This window comes from Myxine glutinosa, chromosome 7 (assembly GCF_964187855.1).
Source record: "Myxine glutinosa chromosome 7, kmMyxGlut1.1, whole genome shotgun sequence".
NCBI lineage: Eukaryota > Metazoa > Chordata > Myxini > Myxiniformes > Myxinidae > Myxine > Myxine glutinosa.
The window spans coordinates 185129463-185156772 of NC_136267.1; the positions used below are offsets into that span (position 1 = coordinate 185129463).

Here is a 27310-nt window from a genome sequence, read left to right on the forward strand (position 1 = left end):
AGAATGACAGAGATCTGTGATCTGGTGGTGAAAGAAGGCCGCATTCCAGTGGCTTGGGAACTGAGTACCCTCGTCCCTCTATACAAGGGGAAAGGTGACCCTCTGGAGTGTGGCTCGTACCGAGCGATAAAGTTATTGGAGCATGGAATGAAGGTATTGGAAAGGGTGTTGGAGAGGAGGATAAGGAAGAAAGTGAAGATCGACGAAATGCAGTTTGGATTCATGCCAGGAAGAGGAACGACAGACGCGCTTTTCATTGTGAGGCAGTTGCAGGAGAAGTACATGGAGAAGAGGAAGAAGTTGTTTCTTGGGTTTGTTGATCTGGAGAAAGCATTCGATCGGGTTCCACGCAAAGTATTGACATGGGCATTGAGGAAGTTAGGAGTGGAGGAATGGTTGATCAGAGTAGTGATGGCAATGTACAAAAGAGCGCGCACAGCTGTAAGGACGTAGGACGGGAACAGTGGTGAGTTTGAGGTGAAGGTGGGAGTGCATCAGGGGTCGGTACTAAGTCCACTACTATTTGTAGCTGTGATGGAGATGCTGGCTCAGACCGTAAAGGAGGGTTTACCGTGGGAGTTGTTGTATGCAGATGATCTGGTGTTGATTGCGGAAAGTATGGATGGACTGAAGGAAAAGATGAACACGTGGAAGGAATGTATGGAGACAAAAGGTCTGAAGGTGAATATCGGAAAGACGAAGGTGATGGCAAGTGGTAAAGCATGTGGTGAGGTGGAAAGAACTGGGAAGTGGCCCTGTGCTGTGTGTAGGAAGGGTGTTGGAGTGAACTCCATTCAGTGTACAATATGCGCTGAGTGGGTTCATCAAAAATGTAGTGGTCTGAGAGGGTCATTAACCAGTGTGGCAGCTACATTCAAATGTAAGGTGTGCACAGAGGGAGCTGCAGATGGAGGAAATGTTGAGTTGGATCTTGGAGACGGCGTGAAGCTGGAAGGCGTGAAAACATTTTGCTACCTCGGAGACATGCTGAATGGAGAAGGTGGATCAGACTCGGCAACGGTTGCTCGAGTGAGATGTGCATGGAAGAAGTTTCGGGAATTGAGTAGCGTGCTGATGATGAGGGGAGTGTCGTTGAAGCTGAAGGGAAAGGTGTGTGCTGCATGTGTGAGAAGTGTTATGATTTATGGGAGCAAGACATGGGTAATGAACGTAGAGCAGCAACGAAGGTTGGAAAGGGTGGAAATGCGAATGGTTCGACGGATGTGCGGAGTATCGTTGAGAGAGAGGAAGACAAATGATGAATTGCGAAAGATGATGGGAATAGAGCCTGTGATTGATGCTGTGAAGAGGAACAGGTTGAGATGGTTTGGTCATGTGTTGAGGAAGGATGAAAGTGACTGGTTGAGAAGAGTGATGGAAATGAATGTAGAAGGAAGTAGAAGACGGGGAAGACCGAGAAAGACTTGGCTAAAGATGGTGGAAGAAGAAATGCGGGCAAGGGGGTTAACAAGGAGAGATGCAGAAAATAGGGCAAAATGGAGAAGATTGTCATGGGGACCGCAAGGCTAACCCCCGCTCTAGCAGGGAAAATGGCCTTTAAAATGCACGTTGTACGTTGTTGACCTTTGAACTCTTCACCCCAAAATCTAATAATTTCATCTTCACATCATTCTACATAATTTTACCAAATTTGGTAGGGAATCCCATCACTGGTTCACAAGTTATCGCAGTAACAGGATTTTTACCCAACGTGACCTCTGACCTTTGACCTCGTGACCCTAAAATATAATCAGTGCATCTTTACCTCATTCTACATAACTGCACCAAGTTTGACGAAGATCCTTTCAGCCGTTCTCAAGTTATCGCGGTAACATAAACCGATCACGGACGGACAACCTGAAAACATGCCTCCATTGACAGAGGCATAAAAATGTGTTTTTTTAGTCCCCTACCGGTGCACACCGGAGGGGACTATAGGTTTGCACGCCATCCCTCCGTCTGTCCGTCCGTCAGTCCGTCACGCAAAGAACAGTTTTCCGGACTTTTTTCTAAACGGTTAATGCTAATGATTTCAAACTTGGTACATGGTTTCCTCATGAAAAGTTACAGATCAAGTTCGAACTTCACGACGTTTCGATCATTTTTGACAAAGTTATGGCACTTTGAACTTTGGTAATTCTGATAATTCTGATGATCCTTAACTCGGTGCCATTTTAAGTTTTAATTTCCTTTAAAAACCAATTTCTCTGCAATAATAGGACCGATTGAGATCAAATTTTCACCGTAGGGGGGACTCGGTCTGTAGAATATTTTAATGGTAATTATGTCGTCACAGGTCACGTGGTTCGGCCACCCTATTGTTTTTCGTGAAAACACGAAACCCCTTTTTCTCTGCAACGGCTGAACAGATCGAGGCCAAACTTTGCAGGCAGAATCGCATACCCTTGACAAACAAAAAAGTCAACGAGCATGACGTCATGCGTCACATGGTTTCAGAGTTATGACGTTTTTAAACATGAACCTTTAAAACCGAGCCCCTCCCTCATTTTTGATCCAGTCGAGGGGAAACTTCACAGATCTGTTCAGCATGTCAGTCTACTAAAATGTCCTTTTGGATAGGGCACGTGTTTTTTTTTTGTTTTTTTTGTATACAGAGTCGAGGCTCGTGAAAAAGCTAACATTTATCAAACAAACAAATCAAACAAACAAGCAAACAAAGTATATAAAAAGGGGAGCGGTAGACAAGATGGGGAGAGAAGGGGAGGAAGCACACAAACACAACATTTGAGAGCAGGGACATCGGGAGATGTGTGGGAGGGAGAGGGCCTGGGGGAAGGCAGGATAGGTATAAAACGCAAGGACACCAAGGACTTCCAGGAAAGAAGTCGGCACCTCAAAAAAGTGGATTTGGGGTGAAATTAGCGAGGGTAGAAAAGATCAAGGTTTTGGATTGGGGAAGATAAGAGATGGTGGTGAACAGCCGTTTTAAAGACCTGGAGGGAGGAGTGGGATTGAACAGAGTGAGGGAGTTTGTTCCAGAGGCGGGAGAAAAGAGGAATGAATGAGTGAAGGTGAGCAGAGAGTCTTGATTTTGGCAGTTTAACCATAAGAGGGTTGCAGGCAGATCTTGTGCGACCTGTAGGATCAACCTCCTGACCCCCCCCCATCCGGATCAAATTCAGATCCTGGGGGGACAGGGCCTTCTGCATCGCTGCTCCCACCCTCTGGAACTCACTACCTCACACCATCAGAGACTCCTCCTCACTCACCACATTCAAAACATCACTCAAGACCCACCTGTTCAGCACTGCATTCAACATTCAACCCACAGCATTTAACCCCTGACTATCACTTCTCCTTCTCCCTCCTTTTGCTTTAAATATTTCCCTATTGATTCTTGTCTTTTTGCAATTGTTGTTTTCCTGTTTTGTTATGCATTATGTTTTGCACTCTGTCAAAGCGCCTTTGGGCTTCATGAAAAGCGCTATACAAAATAAATGAATTATTATTATTATTATTATTATTTGGGGGACAGAGCCCAGAGAGCTGGGGGAGCAAGGCCGGAGAGGAGTCGGTAGAAGACGGAAAGACCACCAACCTGCCTGCGGTGAGTAAGTGAAAGGCCCTCGGAGATAGCGTCATCGCGGGAGGTTCCAATGATTCTGAACGCTTTGGTTTCAACAGCGTGAAGACGAGCTAGGTGTGAGGCAGGAGCACCAGCCCAGAGGGGAGAGCAGTACTCCATTGAGTTGCGGATGAAAGCCTTGTATGTGGTGAGGAGCTCAGGTGTGCCAAGGAAGGACTTCACACGACGGAGGATGCCCAATCGGCGACTGGCTTTGGAGGCCAGCTTGGAAATGTGGTTTTCCCAGGAAAGATCATGGCAGATAGTGAGACCCAAAAGCTTGAGTGACAGAACTTCTTGGAGAGGATTATTCAGAAAGTAGATCGGAGGGTTGTCCAGTCGGTCTTTTTGGAGAGACATCGTAAGAGTGTGAGATTTGTCAGGATTGAAAGACATGTTCCACTTGTTTGCCCAGTCTGTGGTTTTGTCCAGGTCTGCAGAGACTGAGGAAGCTGCAGACTGCCGATCTGAGGGATGAGGAATGGAGCGGCAGAGAGTGGAGTCATCAGCAAAGAGATAGAGAGGATTTTCAAGAGAGTCAGAGAGATCATTGATGAAGACCAGAAAAAGCACTGGGTCCAGAACACTGCCTTGGGGAACTCCAGCCTGAACAGGAAGAGGAGATGAGAGAAACCCATTCAGGGCCACACGTTGACTACGACTAGAGAGGAAGTCCGCCAGCCATGCGTGGAGATTTCCCTGGATACCAAAGGAGGAGAGTTTGGTGAGCAGAGCGGGGTGCCAGACCGTATCGAAGGCACGTGATATGTCGAGGGAGACAGCTCTAATTTCCTGTTTAGCATTGAGGACCTCCATCCATTGTTGAGACAGCAGAAGCAGCATGTCCAGAGTAGAGTGACGTGGTCTGAAACCAAATTGATGATCAGATATCAAGCCATTGGAGAAGAATTTGGCAGATTATCGTTGGTCCCTATCGGACCCGTTCATTTCGATCCTGCAGCCACACAATGGAAAAAGTCGACTAAAGTCGACAGCAGGTCCAATAGGGTTAAACGAAAATATATATTTTTTAAATGGATATCTCTTGAATCGCTAGTACCTCAGACCGTGAGTTGGTAATTATATAATTCACACAGTGCAATCCGTGCAGGCCGCTCCATGGAGCGACCTTTCGGGCTTATCAACGAGGCGAGGCGTGACACACGTGTCTCAGCATACCTCAGATCAAGTTTGAAAACCAGCATCAACCGTGCATAAATTTGCATATTCGATCATTTTTGACAAAGTTATGGCACTTTGAACTTTGGTAGGGGACATGTATTGCAGCGCAATACTCAGAATGCTTGTTTGTTAATCATGTCACAATTTGAAAATCTGAAAATGCAAAGCCTGCCCACATCCTCTTTGTATTCAGACGTAGTCATCTTCTTCCCTCTATTAAATGATGACGAAGAGTTTTTAAAAATACAAAATGAAAATGGATGATTTTATGCAGCCTTGACCTTTGAACTTTTAATAATAATAATAATAATGCATTTATTTTATACTAGGGCATTGCCCGTACTATATCTATATCTAAAATTATATCCCCCCCCTCTATTTACATGAAATGGTTTGGTCCAAAGCGAACGGCTTGCGAGGACGGTGACAATCCCCCCCCTCTATTTACATGCAATGGTTTGGTCCAAAGCGAACGGCTTCCGGAGTTTGGTAAAGAAATCGCCATCGCGTGCACAAACGCGCAGGAAAGCGAATGAATCGCAAATTCGGTTTTATTAGTTTTAAAACATAGTTTAACGCCAACATAGTTTGCAAACGTGAAATAAATGAATACGCTCTCAAATGTGCCATCCGAGGCAGAGTGTGTCCTCCACGTTCGGCACACGCGATCGTTCGCTGCTCTCTGATTGGTTGAATCGTTTTTTGGACATAGCTCGGTAAGTAATTGTCCGATTAATATGAAACCTTGAAAAGGCACATCCTCGGGTCCCCAGCAATATACCTGGCAAGTTAAAAGTATATCGGACCCGTGGTTGTCGAGAAACAGCGGTCACAGACAAACAGACGTACAAACGTACAGACGTACAGAGATTACTGGAATTATAGATAGATAGCGCTTTTCAGGAAGCCCAAAGACGCTTTGACAGAGTGCAAAACATAATGCATAGCAAAACATAAAGACAATTGCAAAAAAAGAAGAATCAATAGGGAAATATTCAAAGCACAAAGGAGGGAGAAGGAGAGGAGATAGTCAGGGGTTAGATGCTGTGGGTTAAATGTTGAATGCAGTGTTGAACAGGTGGGTCTTGAGTGATGTTTTGAATGTGGTGAGTGAGGAGGAGTCTCTGATGGTGTGAGGTAGCGAGTTCCAGAGGGTGGGAGCAGCGATGGAGAAGGCCCTGTCCCCCCAGGATCTAAATTTGGTCCGGATGGGGGGGGGGGGGGTCAGGAGGTTGGTACCAGCAGAGCGGAGGTTGCAGGTGGGAGTGTGTGGGAGTAAGTGTGGGAGTATCGGCGAAGCAGTGGAATTGGAGACCATGACGGCGGATTAAGTGACCGAGGGGGGACAGGTAAAGGATGAAGAGGAGGGGGCCAAGAACTGAACCTTGGGGGACACCTTGGGGGAGGGGAGCAGTGGGGGATTTGCAGTTATTGATGGAGATGAACTGACGTCTGTCAGAGAGGTATGATTTAATCCAAGAGAGGGCAGTGCCGGTAATGTTAAAGGTGGTTTCAAGTCGGGTGAGGAGGATGGTGTGATCGATGGTGTCAAAGGCGGCGCTGAGGTCGAGGAGGATGAGAATGTTGAGGTTGCCAGCGTCAGAGGAGAGGAGAAGGTCGTTGGTGATTTTGAGGAGAGCAGTTTCAGTACTGTGGTTGGAGCGGAATCCGGATTGGAATGTTTCATACAGGTTATTGGCAGAGAGGTGATGTTTGAGTTGAGTGGCTACAGCGCGTTCCAAAACCTTTGACAGAAAGGGTAGGTTGGAGATGGGTCTGAAGTTATTTAGGGTGTCAGGGTTTAGTCCAGGTTTTTTCAGAATGGGGGTAACAGCAGCAATTTTGAGGGATGGTGGGACGATGCCTGTAGACAGGGAGGAGTTTATTGTTGCAATGATAAGTGGAGAGAGAGCAGGAAGGGAGGCCTTGACAAAGCTGGAGGGGATGGGGTCAAGAGTGCAGGTGGCAGTTTTCATTCCGATGAGGAGTTCAGAGAGGTCAGTAGGGGAGACTGGGGAGAATTGAGACAGGGGATGGCAGGATAAGGGGGGGGGCAGGTGGTTTGAGGGGGAGCGGGTGCGGCGGTGGTCAAGCTGTTGTAGATGTTTTCAATTTTGCGTTGGAAGAATGAAAGGAAGGAGATGCAGTTGTCTATTGTGAATGACTGGGTGGTGGTGTTCAGGGGGCTGAGGAGTTTGTTTATTGTAGAGAAGAGTGCTTTTGGGTTTCCGGAGCCAGAGTGGATAATTTGAGAGTAGTAGGCGGAGCGGGCGCGGGAGAGGGCATCTTTATAGTGTTGTATGTGGTCCTTGTAGGCCTGGAAGTGAACTGTGAGACCTGTTTTATTGCGGAGTCTTTCAAGTTGGCGAGCACGAGTTTTCATCAGGCGGAGTTCAGGGGTAAACCAGGGAGCAGAATGGGTGAAAGAAACTGTTTTGGTTTTTATAGGCGCAAGTTGGTCAAGGCAGGAGGAGAGAGTGTGGTTGTAGTAGTCAGTGAGGTCAGAAGGGGTGTGGAAGTCAACGAAGGGAGAAGTGGACATTTTTTCAGAGAGGGTCGATGAGAATGAGGCAGGTGAAAGAGCGTTTAGCTTACGGAAGTTGATAGTGCGATAATGCCTTGGTGCTGGGGTGGGGATGTTGATGGTCAGAGTGATGGCTAGGTGGTCAGAGAGAGTGAGGTCGGAGCCAGAGAGATGGTGCAAAATTAGTCCAGTAGAGCAGACAAGGTCCAAAATGTGACCACGGTTATGGGTAGGAAAGTTGACATGTTGAGTGAGGTTAAAGCAGGTGAGTAAATCAGTGAAGTCAGTGGTTAGCGTGGAGTCAGTGGAGTCCATGTGGATATTGAAATCACCAAGGAGGAGGATTGAGGGGGAGAGGGAACATAGCTGGGTCAGAAAGTAGGAGAAGTCAGACAGGAATGATGGGTGTGGTTTGGGAGGGCGGTAGACAACAGCCATGACTGACTATGTGTGACCAGAGAGTTTAAAAGCCAGGTGTTCAAATGATGGAGCAGATGAGATGGAGATGAGGTTGGTCTTGATGTCTTGTCGGTGAATAATGGCAATTTTTTTTTTGCTCTAAAAATAATCAGCTCCAAGGTTTGGATTGGTGAATTAACACCCAATATTCGAATTCTTAAAATTTGAAGTCAGAGAACATTGTCAATTTTATGCAACCTTGACCATTGATGTTTTGTTCTAAAAAATATATATATATTTGCTTCTAGCTTTTGGTTGGTGAACCAATTTTGTGACCCAATACGCAAATTCAAATTAAATTGCATTAAAATTGGCGATGTTATGTGACGCTGACCTTTTGACCAAATTATTCATTTGGCTCCTCCATATTCTAATAATAAAGTTTTGTTGAAAATTTGATGACAAAAGCTCAAATGGTAAAAAAAAAAGTTAATGGTAAACATGCATGCATGCGATTGCAAAATCCTCGTCTCCTGCTGCATGGGGGCCAGGATAAAAAAGTAGGTCAAGGACACTAATCAAATATCAAGTGTACAACTTTAGTGCAGGTACACTATTATGATGCAAAAACATATTGCAAGGCCAAGAGGTTTTTGAGATTCCACATTGGAAAAATTGAGCAATGACAAACTAGAACGGCACTCTTCGACGTCGACCGATATGCCTCCACCCACATTATAACATCATGACACAATACTTGTACCAAGTTTGATTTAAATTCCTTCAGCTGTTCTCAAGTATTACATTTTTACCTGGCATGACATCTGACCTTTGATGTCCAACCATAATCCATCGAAAATCAAAATCCCATCACTGGTTCACTTGTACCAAGTTTGATTTAAATTCCTTCAACCGTTCTTAAGTTATCACGGTAGGAAAAACATATTACAGAAACTGACCTTTGACCTCTTGATGCAGAAATCTAATGACTTCACTTTCGCATCATAATATGTACTTATAACAAGTTTGGTCAAAATCCCATCACTGGTTCACAAGTTATCGCAGTAACAGGATTTTTACATAACGTGACTTTTGACCTACTGACCCCACAATCTAATCAGTTCATTTTTACATTATTATTCATATCTGTACCAAGTTTGACTTGATATTGCGGTACATATATGCACCTGTACCATTATACATATCCCTTCAGCTGTTCTCGTTATCGAGGTAATGAAAACCTATCACAAACGCAAGTTTGGACAGACAACCCTAAAAACATAATGCTTTCCGGTGACTTAATCGGCGGATGCATTAAAAAAACGGGTTTTTTTTTCAGACCACCATTTGGCCTTGCCTTTTAACCTGGAGGGGTATGATGTAAATCAAGTGTAAATGCACCTTACTCTAGGCTATCTATACATGGCAATTTTGTTCCGATCGGACAAACTTTGGTTGAGTTTTGGTGGGAAAATGTTTATAAAAATAGTCATGACCTCTAAAAACTAGGTCAAGGTCATTTTTGTTAGGCAAACCCATATACTTTGTAATCACATTATTGATGTAAAATTTCATTCCGAAAGTCCCAGCCGGCTCCAAGATACAACTCAGAATGATACAGATTGGAAATTTGGAGTGTTGGGAGTGCAGGAAGAATTGTTTTTTTTTCTAAAATCTGTTTAGTACTCCTGAGGGTCTAAGAAACTCTGGTATTATTAAAATTGAGGGCACCAATTGCAGAAACGAACGCTCCAACAACAATAAGCCTTCCCCCATGGTAGGGAAACGATTCATTAACTCACACACCAAGCAAATCTATCAGGTAAGTTTGAATTTTTATTTGTTGTGGGTGGGTTACAAATGAGGGCTGTCATAAAAGCAGAAGGCAATCTCTTACTCACAGGTGCATATTTTATGTCTTACAATTCTCTTTCCTGCCATCTACGTATATCCTATAATTTATTCCAACTTTGAGTGCTTGTATAATGCCTCTTAAATTGACCAAGGCTGGAATTTACTGACAGCATGAGCGCATGGCTGCCTAAAATTCAAAGCAGTAAGCATATAATATCAAATGCAGATACAACCATTGAATGCAAAAATTGGGGAGAAGTGGGGGGGGGGGGGGGGGGTGGGGGGGGGGTACTTTTTTGCAGTATGCAAATAAAGACACCAAAGTGGTATTCTTGGTTTTATTAGAGATCAAATTAAGGTTATGAAAGAGCTAGATAACTGTGAATGCGAGGTTAACATTCTGACAAGAGAGTGTCAGGGAGAAGGCACATACTAGATGTGCAAAAATAAAGGAAATTGCAGGGAAACATGGACACAGTTATCGAATGTATAAAAGATGGAAAAACAACTCCTATGGAGAGATGGATAACGGGGAATATTTCATACAGAAAAAAACCCACAAAAAAGAAACTCGTCACATGACCATGACTGTCATAGCCAAGTTGCTGACAAAAACAATAAAACCCCCAAAAGCAGAACAACCATGGTGGTGTCTGTAGATGTGGAGTATAACGACACACTTGATGCGTATCGGCATCTTGAGCAGCTGGAGGCTCGGAGCAATTTGCTTTTCAAGCTCTTCGATACACGACGACCTGGATTTGCCAACACACACTAAAAACTTGATTCCAGGGGAGCTTTTCAATAGAAAACAAAGGGCACTTCCTGTTCCTGAACATAAACCGAAAGCCTTGGCAGTAAAAAATAATAATTGTTTTATCACTGCCATGTCACAAGCAGTTTAATCACTGCGAGCTAAACATCCCTTGTAATGCTTAACGTGCAGCCATCTTGTTTTATCACCTTCATCAAATACATGGTATTTGATTTCTGTTGTGGCCTAGCCGTCCGTTTTGTTTCCTTGCATTTCACCAACAACACAATTTCAGTACAATCGAGAAAGCACCTAACGGAACGTGACCAAACATTGAAGGCCTTTCCACGGTCACGTACAAGAAATCAAAATGTTCAGGGTAAACTCCAAGTTACAAATAAAAATGTAATTCTTACAACAGCCCTTCATCATAAGAGTTTATGAGTCGTAGTAACGTTTGCGAGTAAAAGGTATGCATAAACCTACATACATATCACGTATGTAAATTGACCCCCTCTACCCCTCCGTATTCCCCTTCTCAAAGTCAAACAACAAAAGCAATACGAAAACCATCTCACCATCGGCATCGCATATCGCCTTCACGAGATCTCCCCCACCCGCCCCCAGAACCCGTCTCATGGTAGGGTACTCAGCAGTTGAAACACAACGTGTACACAATTCTGGCTTGGTGGTTGAAGGGTCACACACCTGTGTCTTCCTTGATGGGCAGCTTTACCAGTTGTGGTATCTTCATTTTTTCATATGGATCTCCCCAACTACATCCACGTTTTTTGCAAACCAAACTCACTAAAAGCTATGCCGCCGCCACTGTCACAGCTTGCTATAGGAACAGACCTTGCTGTCCCATTAAAGGTACACAGGCTGTCGTTAGCTGAAAAACAACAACTAAACACACCATGATTCAGGTGGCCCTGGTCACGCCGATACATAGAAATTGCCAATGTGCTTCAAAATGACGCAAGATCAATATCAGATTGGCCATCCTTCTAGTTTATCGATAACCGGCTTAACGAACAAAACACGGACATGACAAATATGCCCAAACAAACCGCCTTTGGCTGTCAAATGCTGGGGAGACAGAGACGGAGGTTTTTTTTAATTAATTTTTTTTTACTTTAACTGAGCTATTCAATTTCCAGCGGAATAAAAATCATTTAAACACCATAGGATAAACTACCGATGTCATGTGTTCCATTAAATTATTAATTTTGAAAACATTTCAATATGTACAGGCTGTTTAAACAACAACAACAAAATCCAACTAATCAGAACATAACATTCGGATATGTAAAATATTCTTCGCACAAGACATGATCACATGGTGGTAACAACAACCAACATAACGTGAAACAAAGGTATACGCACAACCTGGGTTTCTTAACCAGCCAGTGATGAGGAAAAGCGAGAGCACATCAGTGCTTCTGCAGTTGGATCTACGCAAATATGGTCTCTTCGCGCCGCTTCTTGGTAAGGATCGTGCCTGGTTTGTGCTGTGCGTCGGGGTGATTGGCCAGCTCTGGCGGGCACACGGACACAGGGCTACCAAGGAAGGCCTGCTTCAGATCGTAGAACACCGGACCATCCTCCTTGGTGAGGAAAGTAACGGACACCCCGCTCTTGCCTGCACGGCCTGTGCGCCCGATACGATGAGTGTAATCTGTGTAAAGACGAGGAACGTGGAGTGGATCAGTTAGCCTACGAGGATGTTGAAGTATCATCTGTAAATGGCAATCTACATACTACGTATGCAAAGAGGAAAAGGAGGAGGAGCAGGTTCTGAAATAGAGAAAATACATCTAAGAAAAGGAAATCCGAAAAGATATGAAAAAGGGAGGATGGGAAGAGATCAAAAGTAAAAGAAGGAAGTCAAATGTTCCTCCAGTTTAATGCATGCTTACACTTTCCACAGACAATCATATTTTAGACATGTTCTCTTTACTTCTTCCAGATTGCATTTATTGGCATGCACAATTTTGGTGCATGGGCTTATTTAGGGGTATGGGAGGGGGAGGGAGGACAGGAGTGTTCAATAATAGAGAAGAAGAGACCTGAAGGAAAACCTGCAAAAGCCTGCAGTGGTTTAAAATGAATAAAGAGGAGGAAGCATAATGTAGACGACAGCACCGTACCCTCAATTGACTTAGCCATGTCGTAGTTGATGACCACCGAAACATCCTGGATGTCTATTCCACGTCCAGCAACGTCTGTTGCTACCAGAATATCCTTGACACCAGCCTTCAGATTGGACAGTGCAAACTCTCTCTGCTCCTGGCCCTTGCCGCCATGCAAGGTACATGCGTTGTACTGTATGGAGCAACAATGGGGGAAGGGCAGAGCCAGGGAGGATGGAGAGGAGGAGGAGGAGGGAGGGTGCAGGGCAATCATCACACAAAATGAAGCAGGTTTAACGAAGGGACGTTTTTTCCATCACTTTGACAAAATGAAAGTTCCATGATCATAATTCATATTTCATGCATACTGTATAGCCTTGGCAGGATTCGATGTTTATCAGTGAATACCGATAAACTTTGATTTCAGATCACACTAACAGAGCGATGAAAATAATTATCGTCATTGATAACGGAAATTTATAGAAAGGGGTAATAGAGAATGATGGTTAAAAACTCTATTAGAGTTCCATTACGTGTAAAATCTGCAATGAGTGAAGCAGGTATTTACATGTGTTACTTAATGTACAGTGTGTTTGGGGATGTAAAACAGCCAGTACCGGAGTGGGGCATTCAATGTACAGTGTGCATGGGGATGTGAAAACAGCCAGCACCGGAGTGGGGCATTCAATGTACAGTGTGCATGGGGTGTGTGAAAACAGCCAGCACCAGAGTGGGGCATTCAATGTACAGTGTGCATGGGGATGTGAAAACAGCCAGCACCGGAGTGCGGCATTCAATGTACAGTGTGCAGGGGGATGTGAAAACAGCCAGTACCGGAGTGGGGCATTCGATGTACAGTGTGCATGGGGATGTGAAAACAGCCAGCACAGGAGTGGGGCATTCAATGTACAGTGTGTATGGGGATGTGAAAACAGCCAGCACCGGAGTGAGGCATTCAATGTACAGTGTGCATGGGGATGTGAAAACAGCCAGCACCGGAGTGCGGCATTCAATGTACAGTGTGCAGGGGGATGTGAAAACAGCCAGTACCGGAGTGGGGCATTCGATGTACAGTGTGCATGGGGATGTGAAAACAGCCAGCACCGGAGTGGGGCATTCAATGTACAGTGTGTATGGGGATGTGAAAACAGCCAGTACCGGAGAGGGGCATTCATGTACAGTGTGTATGGGGGTGTGAAAACAGCCAGCACCGGAGTGGGCCATTCATGTACAGTGTGCATGGGGTGTGTGAAAACAGCCAGCACCAGAGTGGGGCATTCAGTGTACAGTGTGTATGGGGGTGTGAAAACAGCCAGCACCGGAGTGGGGCATTCAATGTACAGTGTGTATGGGGGTGTGAAAACAGCCAGCACCGGAGTGGGGCATTCAATGTACAGTGTGTATGGGGGTGTGAAAACAGCCAGCACAGGAGTGGGGCATTCAATGTACAGTGTGTATGGGGATGTGGAAACAGCCAGCACTGGAGTGGGGCATTCATGTGCAGTGTGTATGGGGGTGTGAAAACAGCCAGCACAGGAGTGGGGCATTCAATGTACAGTATGTATGGGGGTGTGAAAACAGCCAGCACCGGAGTGGGGCATTCAATGTACAGTGTGTATGGGGGTGTGAAAACAGCCAGCACAGGAGTGGGGCATTCAATGTACAGTGTGTATGGGGGTGTGAAAACAGCCAGCACAGGAGTGGGGCATTCAATGTACAGTGTGTATGGGGATGTGAAAACAGCCAGCACCGGAGTGCGGCATTCAATGTACAGTGTGCATGGGGATGTGAAAACAGCCAGCACCGGAGTGCGGCATTCAATGTACAGTGTGCAGGGGGATGTGAAAACAGCCAGTACCGGAGTGGGGCATTCGATGTACAGTGTGCATGGGGATGTGAAAACAGCCAGCACCGGAGTGGGGCATTCAATGTACAGTGTGTATGGGGATGTGAAAACAGCCAGTACCGGAGAGGGGCATTCATGTACAGTGTGTATGGGGGTGTGAAAACAGCCAGCACCGGAGTGGGCCATTCATGTACAGTGTGCATGGGGTGTGTGAAAACAGCCAGCACCAGAGTGGGGCATTCAGTGTACAGTGTGTATGGGGGTGTGAAAACAGCCAGCACCGGAGTGGGGCATTCAATGTACAGTGTGTATGGGGGTGTGAAAACAGCCAGCACCGGAGTGGGGCATTCAATGTACAGTGTGTATGGGGGTGTGAAAACAGCCAGCACAGGAGTGGGGCATTCAATGTACAGTGTGTATGGGGGTCTGAAAACAGCCAGCACCGGAGTGGGGCATTCAATGTACAGTGTGTATGGGGGTGTGAAAACAGCCAGCACCGGAGTGAGGCATTCAATCTACAGTGTGTATGGGGGTGTGAAAACAGTCAGCACCGGAGTGGGGCATGTGTGTGTGTGTGTGTGTGTGTGTGTGTGTGGGGGGGGGGGGGGTGTCAAAACAGCCAGCACAGGGGTGGGCATTCAATTTACAGTGTGTGTGGGGGGCGGCCAAGCTTACTCATTCAAATAGCATTGGCTTTCAGCATAGTGGAGAACCATCGTCTGCTGACAATAACAATAACTCAATTTTGTTACCATAGATGTTTCAATTTTGCATTAAGGGCCCTCCAGGGGGATCAGGAAAGCTCCCAGGGGAGTCCTCCCAAAATCAGCAGTGGTCTGAACTACAACCTCAAGAGATGATCGTCCGCCCACTCGGGGCTATCTTTTAAATTTACAGCAAAAACAAGGAAATTGCCTTAGTCCAAATTCAACGGATTTTGTTGCAACTCCGCAATGGGCAAAGAGCTACACAATCGGGCCTTCGAGGAATTTTTAATTTTAGCCTTAATTATAAAAGAATCTTGTTCATTATGGAATTGCATGGAACCAAACATTAAATAATTAGTCAATGTCATCAAATGCTCCATATAATTAGTTGAGGCAAAAAAAAAAAAAAAAAAAGGAGAAAATACTTTTGCGTTCTTCAATATTATAATAATATTATATGATGATATTATTACATTTCACATTGATATGGATAGACGAACATGTATCAACAGTGCAGACTGCTTTTGCTATGTATATGACGAATATACGCCTCGTACCCAACGGAAAAACATAACTAATCGCCTCAAGGTCGCATACAAGCACCACTTTGGTTGCCAGTTGGGCGACCAAGACAAGACATGGGCACCTCGCACATGTTGCACTGTTTGTACCTCCGGACAGAAACAATGACTTAATGGGACCACAAATTCGGGATTTATTGTCCGATCCAGTCTTCCCATCAAAGCTGAACCCACTGGCTGCATGGAAGGATTTCAAACAGATATTCCACAATTTTCTGGGGAACCACAGAGCAGCCCACTTTGCCGAGTTTGTTCAAGATATGATAAAGGCCTTTGAAAAGATGGGTTGCCGCATGTCGCTGAAGTTGCATTTGCTTCATTCACACTTGGATTTCTTCGCAGCCGACCTTAGTGATGTGAGCGATGAGCATGGTGAGAGGTTCCACCAAGACATCAGCACAATGGAGACACTATCAGGGGGGTTTAAACCCCAACATGAGCCAACCTTGGTGATGTGAGCGATGAGCATGGTGAGAGGTTCCACCAAGACATCAGCACAATGGAGACACTATCAGGGGGGTTTAAACCCCAACATGAGCCAACCTTGGTGATGTGAGCGATGAGCATGGTGAGGTTCCACCAAGACATCAGCACAATGGAGACACGCTATCAGGGACGTGATGGGGGACGACTGCTTAATTTATTCTGTTAAGACAAAGTGTCAGTCAATAATAACGATGATAAATTAAAAATAAATTTTAATAACTATAATAAATTAAAGACAAATTATAACTATAATAAATTAAATAAAATGATAATAATGATAATAAATTAAATAAAAATGATAATAACGATAATAAATTAAAGATAAATTATAATAACGATAATAAATTAAAGATAAATTACAATTATAGTAAATTAAGGATAAATTATAATTATAGTATATTAAAGATAAATTATAACTGTAATAAATTAAGGAAAAATTATAATAACGATAATAAATTAAAGATAAATTATAATAACGATAATAAATTAAAGATAAATTATAATAACAAGAATAAATGAAAAAAATCAATTACAATAACGATATTAAATTAAAGAATATGGATACATATTTTCAATATGATGACAAATTCATGTTTGAAATTGTGATTTGAGAAAGCTTGGCATCGATTTAAATGAACTCGTACTCTTGGACCCCGCTGTGTGTAGGACAGTGTGTACTGTGTCCTCCACAACCGCCCTTCTTTGACACATGTATACATGTCAAAAACAACATCACAACAACTCACCCCCATCTTCTCCAAAGACTTTGCCAGTACATCACAGCCCTTCTTTTGGTTCACGAATATGATTATTGGAGGCTCAAAATCTTTCTCCAAAACTTGTAGAAGCTTCTTCCTGCTCGGAAGAAATTGATGGGATGAGAAAATTCATTTTCCTTGAATGCATAATTACAAATAGAAGTTGAAAAAACCATGTGTTTGCCTCCATCCTTAGATCCAAAGTCCAATGGTAAAAACTCTTTTCTTATATCTATATATATAAAACACAGTTTGTGTGTGTGTGTGTGTGTGTGTGTGTGTGTGTGTGTGTGTGCGCGTGTGTGTGTGTGTGTAATGTTACCGATAGACTCCGAAACAGAGAGGCTCATGTGCTTGATATTTGGCATAGACATGGCCATTGAGCCTGGGACGAACATGGCCGACCTCAAAATATTTGACGATCCATATTTTTTATTCATATTTACCTCAGCGCATTTCAGCGAAGTACCCGCTAATCTCAGCCGGTGTCAGAACAGCTCGCTGATTCGCTCAGAGCGATCACGTGATGTTCCATCCCCGCCGCTAGACTGATTCGCTCAGAGCGATCAAGTGATGTGACCATTGCCATTCACTCCACGTAGGTGGAGATGCAGTTACCGGGCGCCATCTTGGTTGGCATTCGATGCTGGGCGATGGTGATTTCCGTCACACGTTTGCACGTAATTCAGAGCGAAAAGCGATCGTGTTTTGTGTCGATTTTTGTCGATTTTGTGCGATATGAATTAAATGTCTTCGATAGGGACCGGTAATTCCGCCGGGGGCGCTGCGCGCACTACTTACGTCACGCTGTGCATGGCACTCTGTGACCGCCGTTGCGGTGCAATGCTTTGCGGGCAAATCGTTTTTATGCCATGGTATGTCATATTTTGGACTTAACCACTTCATGACTGATCATGTGACATCTACACACTCATGGCTACCACCGAGACGGATCCTGGTTTCACGTGAGTAATATTTACCATATTTGCTCGATTTTTGAAACCGATGCATGCAAATATCGTGTCTATACCACACCTAAAATATTTTTTAGAAAGAATAAGCACATCTCCCCTTTGAAAGTGCCCCCTGAAGTGTGTCCAGGTGGAATTTCTAAGTCGTAGGTCTTAGCAACTCTCAGCAATCTTTTACCGCATGGATTTATCTCAAGTATTTACTAAACTGTGCTAAGTTGAAGTTGCGTACATATTTCAGCAGTTTTCAATGTAAATCGGTGTAATGTAACCTCCCCCCTCCCCTCCCCCCCCCCCACCCCTCCCCTCCTACCCCTCCCCCTCCTACCCCTCTCCCCCTCCCATCCCTCACCCTCCCCCCTCACCCTCCAGCCCCTCCCCCTTCCCCCTTCCCCCTCTTACCCCTTCCCCTCCCCCCCTTACCCCTTCCCCTCCCCTCTCCCCCTCCCACCCCTTCCCATCCCTCATCCTCCCCATCCCCCCCTCTTCTCCCCCTTCCCCTCTTCTCCCCTCCCCCCCGTTCCCCTCCCCTCCCCTCCCCCGCCCGGCAATGCCGGGTACTTCTGCTAGTATCCTATAAAGTGTAGAACCTTTCCTGGAATTACATCTTCCCCCGCTCCCTTACCTTTCCTTACAGTGATCTAATGCTTATGGAGGAGGTTGTACATGATATATTTCAAACAGAACTAGGACATTAGGAGACAATAGACAAATCAACATGGCACATGGGATTTGAGCCTCGGATCCTAGCATCATGAGCCATGTGCTAATAAGGCCTCCATTAGATTTATATGTTTATCATTTGATAATGTGATGCTTTGTGCACGTGTCGATCTGCAAGAATCTTTGAAGAAATAGCACCTTCCAAATGAATACCATCACGACTAAGATCACTTTGTACACTGGCATTCACGAAAAGGAAAAGGAACCAATTTAAAAGGTTTACTTTGGTACGCACAAATGAACAGGAAAAAAAGGAGAGAAGAAATATTGTATCCTGCAGGTAAGAGGGTTAGGTGAGGGGAGGGTTAATGGGGGTGGAGAAGATAGAGAACATGAAATGGTGGTGCACTGCCATCTTCATGACACTTCGATGAAGAGATTTATTGTACTGACTCAGAAAAACGGATGCAAAGGTGGGCGACAGCAAAGATGAAAAGAAACAAGTTGATTGAGCATAAGGACTATTTTGGATGCATACCAAGGTTATGAGAAGAAAGTATGTGTTCTGGAGAGCCCGGAGAGAGCTGGAGAACTGAAAGAGCGAGGGGAGCAAGAACAGAAGAGTACCATTGAAAAACAAGAAAGGTCACAATCTGTCCGCAGTGTGACAGGAAGAGTCCCTCCCTGTGCCTCTGATTCTTTGTAGATGTCAATGATTCTAGAGAGCTTTGGACTCAACAACACCCAGGAGTGAAATGTGTGAATCAGGGCACAAGTTTATAGGTGTCAGACATTGTCAAGGCCCAGTTTATATCCAAAAACACAGATCCGACGTATTTTTTAAAATGTAGAGACTCAGTGTGTCATTGCCAGAGAAGCGGCAGCACATCCAGTGTTACCTGCCTGGTACAGAATCCAAAATGACAATCAGGCTATTTGAAAGGAGGAAAGACTGTTGGCTGTGATGATGGATTCCATGATTTGTTCAGAATTGGAGTTAAACTGTCGAACCAACAGATGGATATATGGATTTTTGCACCCTTCTTGCATATGAGTGTGTTGGGGCTGTCTTCCAGGCAGATGGGAGGTTGTTTAAAGTGAAGGACAAGCTCAAGAGCACAATCTTCAAACAGTTTCACACTCATGAAAATCCAGGTGCTGTCATTCAAATTCCATGAGCATGGAATCCAAATAACAAACTGCTGCTGCTGAATGTGAAAAGTTTGCAATGTATCAAATCACTTTTGAAGCCCTTTTGTCACATAAAACGTTTTGCATTTCTGCAAATGAATTTGAGTGGATTCCAGCTCCAACAATCTTCAATTGTGTGCCTGTGTATAACGGAGAGTGGCAGAGTTTTTCTCTTTTCAACAGGTTTCATGGCCATGCATTGCAAAAAAGAGCACAGGTAGAGAAAGAAAATTGAAAAATGATTGCATGCAGTATAAGAATGCCAAACCGTTTCTCGCCCTCCGACATAATGAACACGCGCTGCTCAACACGCTCGATAGGTTTGCCGGCGGAGCCAATGTAGACGACAGCAGGTCGGCGAAGGTAGGTACGTGCCAGTCGTTCCACAGCCGGTGGCATGGTGGCTGTGAACATGACCGTCTGTGCCACACAAAATAAAACAAAAAACAATGTCATAAAATCAATATATATATATGATCGTGATGCCAAGCTCACCAGGCTGTGACTTGCTATTAAGGAATCATGCAAACACGAGACAATTTCCTTAAAAGTATCTTAAAAATCATCAAAAAAAACACATCATGGCACCTGGCGGTACTTGTGCTTGCCCGACTCGAAATTTGCAGTCATTTTATCAGGGTCCTCGGCATCATCTGTGTCTGGCTTCTGATTGGTGACGGGCATGTACTCTAGGATCTTCTTCACCTCAGGCTCAAACCCCATGTCAATCATGCGGTCGGCTTCATCCAGCACGACATAAGTGCAGCGGCTCAACACAAGGTAGCGATTCTCAAGCACATCGATGAGTCGACCAGGCGTTGCTATAACAATCTGCACATACGCACAGAATAAGCAATATTATTGTTTGTATAGTAATTATTACAATGGAAATGTTCCTCACTGTGGTTAAAAGATAGTGTGTTATTTCAAAAGAACAACGCAAAACAGATCAATTCCAACCTTGGTTCCCTCAAAAGAAAACCAAGCAGCAACTTTGGAGGCTAAACGGAATATCGTGCAGGACTGCTGAGAAAATCGTGTGCTAGATAAATTTGCCTGAAAACAACATAAATGGTGATTGTACTGGGTATCCGCAAACCTCACAGCCCATACGAAGCCGGAAGCCCTGATCCTCACGCGAAATACCACCAATGACAGCCACGGTGCGGATACCGAGGGGCTTGCCGAACTTGATAGTCTCTTCCTCAATCTGCTGAGCCAACTCACGTGTGGGTGCCAGGATCACGGCATAAGGACCCTGGTCGGAATCTTCAATTCTTGAAGGGGAAAGAGAAGGGAAAAAAAGAAAACAAAATGAAGGAGTTCTTTAAAGGAAGGAAAATAAAAAAACGGATTCTTTTTGCAACACCACAGCAAAAAAAACCAAAAAAAACATGAAAGGTTGAAAAAAAACAGGAAGCAAAATACAATATGGTCAGCATCAAAGCACTTTCGTCATCCAATTAAATAAATAAATTTGCAAAGAGATTTGCCGATGCTGCAAAGGATTTTCCACCTGTCTATTTTGGGTAATGTTGTAATCCACACGAGCAATGGGATAAGGAAGGCCGCAGTCTTTCCACTGCCTGTCTCAGCAACACCAATGATGTCACGATTCTGCAAGCCAATAGTTATAGCCTGCCGCTGGATGGGCGTTGGTTCCTGGGGTTGGGTAAAGGATATGAAGAGTTATGAGCGTTCCATTTAAGGGTTCGTTTGCAGAAGACACTAGCAATGCATTTGCCAAAATAAATAATACCTGCCCAGTGTAAAATGGCATCCCTCAACATATATATATATCATGACCAGAAAATGTACCTCTGCATATGCTCTATAAGATATACCGATGATTTTATAAATACAAGGTGGCCCATTTATCTGTTCCTGGTTTTGAACACCAGTAATTCTGTTGCGAAGAAACAAAATTGAACAAAATATTTATCGAATATAGGTACACAGTTCAAGTTTTTGTGGTAAAAGTTTTTTCTTGCATTCAGAAGTGTACAAAATTAATTTTGAATTTCAAAGTGATTTCCATCATGTTCACACAGTGCATCTAAGTAAGCTAGCTTAATGAAATATTTTGGAAATACCATTACCGAGTTGACAAAAGTGCCAAATGTTCATGAATGTTCCTCACGTTATAATGATTAATCTTAGAATGGTAGCCATTTAAAAATAGTACAATTAGGTTGCAGTAAGGGATCCCAGCAATGATACCGTCACTACCGTCACTCCTCGGGATGCTTTGGGTACCAACGACGTCATAATGGCGCCGCTTTTCTCACCGTACTCAGCGGGGCATTTCCTCAAGAGGAATTTCCTCCTCCCCACGGATACCAACCGATGGGGATTGTCCGTGTTCTATCCTTTTCAAGGAAGGAAACAGCACGAACCATTTTAAAAGTCTTTGGTATGACTTGAACCAGTGCAAACCGGATCGGTGTTTTTTAGGAGACACCATATCCTCACTGGATGGCCATTGGCTCCCGACGGGAGCTCATCCGCCCTTTGCTAGGCGTTGTTTTTGGTCCTGGCAGGTGTCACAGTCACCCTCCCCACTAGCAAAGCCAGTGATTGGTGTTGGTTTAGTCACCAACAACCCGACCATACGGCAAATACTTTTCAATTCATATTATTTATTTGTGGATGTTATTACAGTCATTGCAATTTATTTCATTATCTTGACTCATTTTATATTGTAAATCATTCACAATTCAGCTTCTGGCTGCAATGATTTGATAACAAAACCATGAAAAGAATGGAATATTTCAATGAACTTGGGCAAATTTTGGACCTTTAGTAATAACTGTGTGATTTATAATATGTATGACGTAATCATATAGCATACATATAATATGTATGAAGAAGTAATCAATATAGTAACAATAAATCATATATAATTAAGAGCAGTATCATTTTCTGAAATTTTTTTTTTTTCCATTTTTGATGGCTACCCTTCTCAAATTAATCATAATGCCCTAAATAAATTCTGTGGAAAATTTAGTGCTTTTGTCTGGCCTGTAATGGTATTTCCCATTCGCCACTTTACAAATCCCCTGTGTGCATCATGATACTCCAAGACCATTTTCTGTCAAATTCCGACTAATTTCTCCAAACGCTGCTTGAATCCGCTCTTTCAGCTTTTGAATGTTCACTTGTAGAAGTTGAATTGCATAAACCTTGCCTGTAAGAAAGCCCCTCTGAAAATAAACGGGACCTCTGACCTCTTGACCCTATAATCTAATCTATTTATCTTTACATCATTATACATACTTCTACCAAGTTTGACTTAGTTCCCTTCAGCCGTTTTTAAGTTATTGCGTTGTTATTTTGCATTGCGTTGCGTTGTTATTAAATCCTATTACAAACTCTGACCTTTGACCTTTAATGAACCGCCTTTAGAGGCCATACCTTTGACCTTTGATGCTGAAATCTAATCAGTTCATCTTTGAATCATGATATATATTTGTACCAAGATTGGATTAAAATCCCATCAGTGGTTCACAAGTTAGCTCGGTAACGTTATTTTTACATAATGGGACCTCCAAGCTTTGACCCCATAAACGAATGCGTATATCTCTACATCATTAAACATACCTGTACCGAGTTGGACTTGGATCCCTTCAGGCATTCTTACGTTATCGCAGCAATGAAAACCTATCACGGACGGATGCACGCACCGACAGCCAATCTGAAAACAATGCCTCCGGCGACTTCATCGGTGCAGGCATGAAAAGGTGTGTATTCATTTATTTGTCACGGTGGAAGTGACCTCACAATTACAGAAGTGACGTCGCGATTGCCTTTGTCCCATTGGTTGGACAGCTCGCCCGACTCCGCCCACAATCAAAGTAAAGCGTCACCATTTTGTGAAGCATCATAGGTCGCAGGCCTCAGGGGTCAGTCCATTGACCAGTGCAATTGGAATTGTCCCAGGTAAATAACCACGATGTATTATATATGCACAAAAGCAGTATGCATGTTTTTGCTTCATGTATGTACACCTGGTTATATTTATAATTTTTGGGATGATCTCGGCATTGATATGTGACATTATTCAAGGCTGAATAGTATGAAAATATAGAAGGTGTTCCTTTATGTTTGTAATTCAAATAAAGGCTTCACAATTAATCCAATATGGCTCCTTCGAATCAATCCAATATGGCTGTCAAAGCATGTAACCTATGGCATCATTGTTATGAAACCTTTTTCCACATGGGTAGTGGATGACATATTTGAAGTTTCGCATTAACCGGTGAAGTGATTCCAGAGAAAAAGATTTTAAATGTTATCCTCCGATCTAATATGGCTACCAAACCATGTGAACTAGGACATCATACTTATCAAACATTCTTCCTCACGGCTCGCAGTTTTGTAAGCGCCAACGTAGAAATCACTCCTCGCAGTTGCAAGTGGCAGTTCTTGGGATAGACTAGTCATGAGAAATATAGTTTGATGAAAAATGATGTAATAGGATGGCATGGCAATTGAAACGGGTGGCATTCGGTACCGGGCATAACTGTTCGCAGTTATAAGCGGCAGTTCTAGTTTAAATTGCATTTTTCTATTTTGCCGAGACGACTCCTTTCCCACAATAGAGGTAGTTTGAAACAAAGTAGCTATAAAGCATGCAAAATCTCCAACAGACAGAAATCAGGCAATTGCTGCTCAGTTTTCCGTTACTAGGCACCATGCGGGCGGGTTAATGGAGCTGCTGCAATGCTTGCCACAGAGTGCAGCTTCAGACCCCGTGCATGCAACAATATATTACTTCAGCTTGGCTTGTGACATATCTGTGCCTTATTTATAGCCTGCAAAGAGCATGCTTAAAATATATTTACTGCACTCAGTGTCAGACGGGTGCAGAACCTCCAACCAGGTTTTACCTTGTAGCCACACTTATCGATGACTTCCACAATATGTGAAGGAAGGCCAATCTCCTTCCAGTTACGGATCGGATTGGGGATTCTCCCACCCTTGGTGGTCACGTTGTAGTCCTCACGGAATATACGCCAATCACGCTCTGTCATTTCATCCAGCCTCTTCTGAGACCAGTGGCGGTCGTCCCAGCGTTGCTTTGCTTCCTTGTTGCGCTCCTTCTTCAGTCGGACTCTGCACATTCACCGTGAGCAGTCAGTCACTCAAGAGAGCACCAAGTAGCAGATCACAACATGTAAATGGCTTAAAGCACGAATAATGCTCGAGTCCACAGTGCGGGCAGAAGCATGCACCAGTTTGACCTGGTTAATTTGGCAAACTGAAGTCTTTCATTGGAAATACACAAGTATGCAGAGACAAACAAACTTACTCCTCCTGGTCCTTTTCTTCCTGTGTGCGTCTCCTCTCCAGTAAGTCTCCATAAAACTTGGATTGTTCCTTCTTTTGCTGCTTCAGGTCAATGCCAGCAAGGTACCCTCTTCCATAAAGCTGAACTTGATGACGCTCCTTATACCTAAAACATAGCTGGATTTATGAGGAGGTACTGACACAAAACAACATGAGGTCTTGAAAAGCCTCCCTGAAACAGAACAATTACATTTCTACTATCAATAAATAACAATGTTTCAGTTTGATATGAAAATGTTGAAAAGAAAAAGGATGACCTTTAAGAAGGGGAAGCATAAAGTAACAAAACATATCCCCGTGGGGGACTGACAGCAATTTCTCATCAAATAAGGTACCTGAATTGGAAGTGAAACAACCCTTTTCTGCGTTTATAAGGGACTAGCTGAGGTACCCGGCTTAGCCCGGGTTGAATAAGAATAATACAAATATATGATGAAAAGAACATGTATATTTTAGAGCAATATCACAGTACATTTCCGACATGACGTTTTTTCAATTTTCAATTTCTCAAAACCTCTGTGTATACAACATTTCTGGTTTTTTTACTTGGTGCCAAGACATAAAGATTGCTTGGTTTTCCAACCCTCGAGCAGCCCACGTACAGCTGGCCATGGGCAAACACTTGTTCTGTGAAGTTCAGGCCTACAACCTTCATTGATTGCCCCTGCGCCAGAAATATGTCTCGAAATATTCCTGAAATAAGTTGTTGACCTTTTGGCCTATGTTAACCTCAAAAATAATTGGTGGTTTAATTCAGTGATCTGATATGCAAATCCTCTTCAAATTTCAAGTCAATTAGATGAAAATTGACGATTTTAGAAATTTGGCCCATATTGATATTTTCACCTTTAGACCTCAAAAATAATTGGTGGTTGAATTAGGTGACCCGATATGCAAATCCTATCCAAATTTCAAGTCAATTGGATGAAAATGTCGGATTTTTAAAACTTCACCTTAAGTTGTTGACCTTTGGCCTATGTTTACTTTTTGGCCTATGCTGACCTCAAAAAGAATTGGTGGTTCAATTTCAGTGACCTGATATGCAAATCCTCTTTACATTTCAAGTCAATCAGATGAAAGTTGAGGATTTTAGAAATTTGAAATTGTTGTTGACTTTTGGCCTATGTTGCTCTTTTGGCCTATGGTGATCTCAAAAATAGTTGTTGGTTGAATTCAGTTTGCTGATATGTAAATCCCATTCAAATTTCAAGTGAATCGGATGAAAATTGAGGATTTTAGAAAAAAGAAAAAAAAGTGGTTGACCTTTGGCCTACGTTGACCTTTTGGCCGACGCCGATCTCAAAAATAGTTGGTGGTTTAATTCAGTAAGCCGATATGTAAATCCTATTCAAAGTTCAAGTCAATAGGATGAAAATTAAGGATTTTAGAATTGAGGCTGATGACTGTTGAGAAACTCAGTTGGGAGGTTTACTGCCTGATCTGCATGTCACTTTGTCAAGAGAGTCATAATTTCTTTCATGACCGGGCAGCGAACGTCATTATGTGCGACTTTACATCACTCCTATGGACGTGAAAACATTTGTTTTCCTTAAAAAGATATTTAAAATAAATAAAATAGTACATAAATTAACAATAAAAGAAGCTAAAAAACAATTTAAAATACAATAAAAAGCACATTAAAAATATATAAATGTGTACGTACAGTATACTGTACGTATGCGCAACCACTGATTCTCATTCAAAACAGAGGCAACATACAGTATTCCTTTACTGTGTCTGTGTTAGCCATGGGTTCGAAGAAGGATAATGCTAGTGTTTCCAAGCGTAATGTGGTTACGATGGACGATAAGGTAAGTCTGATTAAAAGGTATGGAAAAGGTGGAAATGTGTCGGTGATAGCGCATAGACCTTATCGCGAATTGGAACCGCAATGCGTCATGGGATCGGAAAGGGGCAATAGCGCCGCCACAAACTACACCATGGAATTGCAGCTGGCGCGGTTTTTTAAACCATTGATATTAAAATAAAAAGTAGCCGATAACCACCGGAATTTTATGCTGATTCCGAATCTGTGTCTAAAACTTTTCTCCGATGTGTAGTTCTTGAGTTATAAGCGGACATCCAGACAGACACTCCTCCTTTATATATAGAGATGGATCCGGATGGGGAGGCACAACCGCATGGGACGTTATTGTCCTGATGCATGGTACAATATTTGGTCCGTATTGCTCAGGTAGTTGTGGAGAAGATGTTTTAGTGAAAATGAGGGATTTTGGGAGGGGGCCTATGGCCCCCTTTCTGTGGGAGATACGATCATGAAGAGCACAACCTAATGTTAGGGCATGGTCATGGTGAGTTTGGTCTGG

At 43.4% G+C, this 27310-nt stretch overlaps 1 protein-coding gene across 1 annotated transcript in view; it reads right to left on the reverse strand.

The window, feature by feature from the left end:
* Window positions 1–9507: 9507 nt before the first annotated feature.
* The window catches only part of DDX23 (DEAD-box helicase 23), a 130372-nt gene continuing 112569 nt past the window's right edge, over window positions 9508–27310 (reverse strand). Inside the window, exons 9-17 of the mRNA XM_068123710.2 lie at window positions 24946–25089; window positions 24524–24749; window positions 21151–21296; window positions 20734–20911; window positions 20223–20465; window positions 19903–20054; window positions 16798–16906; window positions 12450–12624; window positions 9508–11977 (exon numbers count right to left, since the gene is read on the reverse strand). Of these exons, the coding sequence (XP_067979811.1) occupies window positions 11754–11977; window positions 12450–12624; window positions 16798–16906; window positions 19903–20054; window positions 20223–20465; window positions 20734–20911; window positions 21151–21296; window positions 24524–24749; window positions 24946–25089 (1597 nt within the window). The 3' untranslated portion in view covers window positions 9508–11753. The remainder of the gene's footprint in view (window positions 11978–12449; window positions 12625–16797; window positions 16907–19902; window positions 20055–20222; window positions 20466–20733; window positions 20912–21150; window positions 21297–24523; window positions 24750–24945; window positions 25090–27310) is intronic.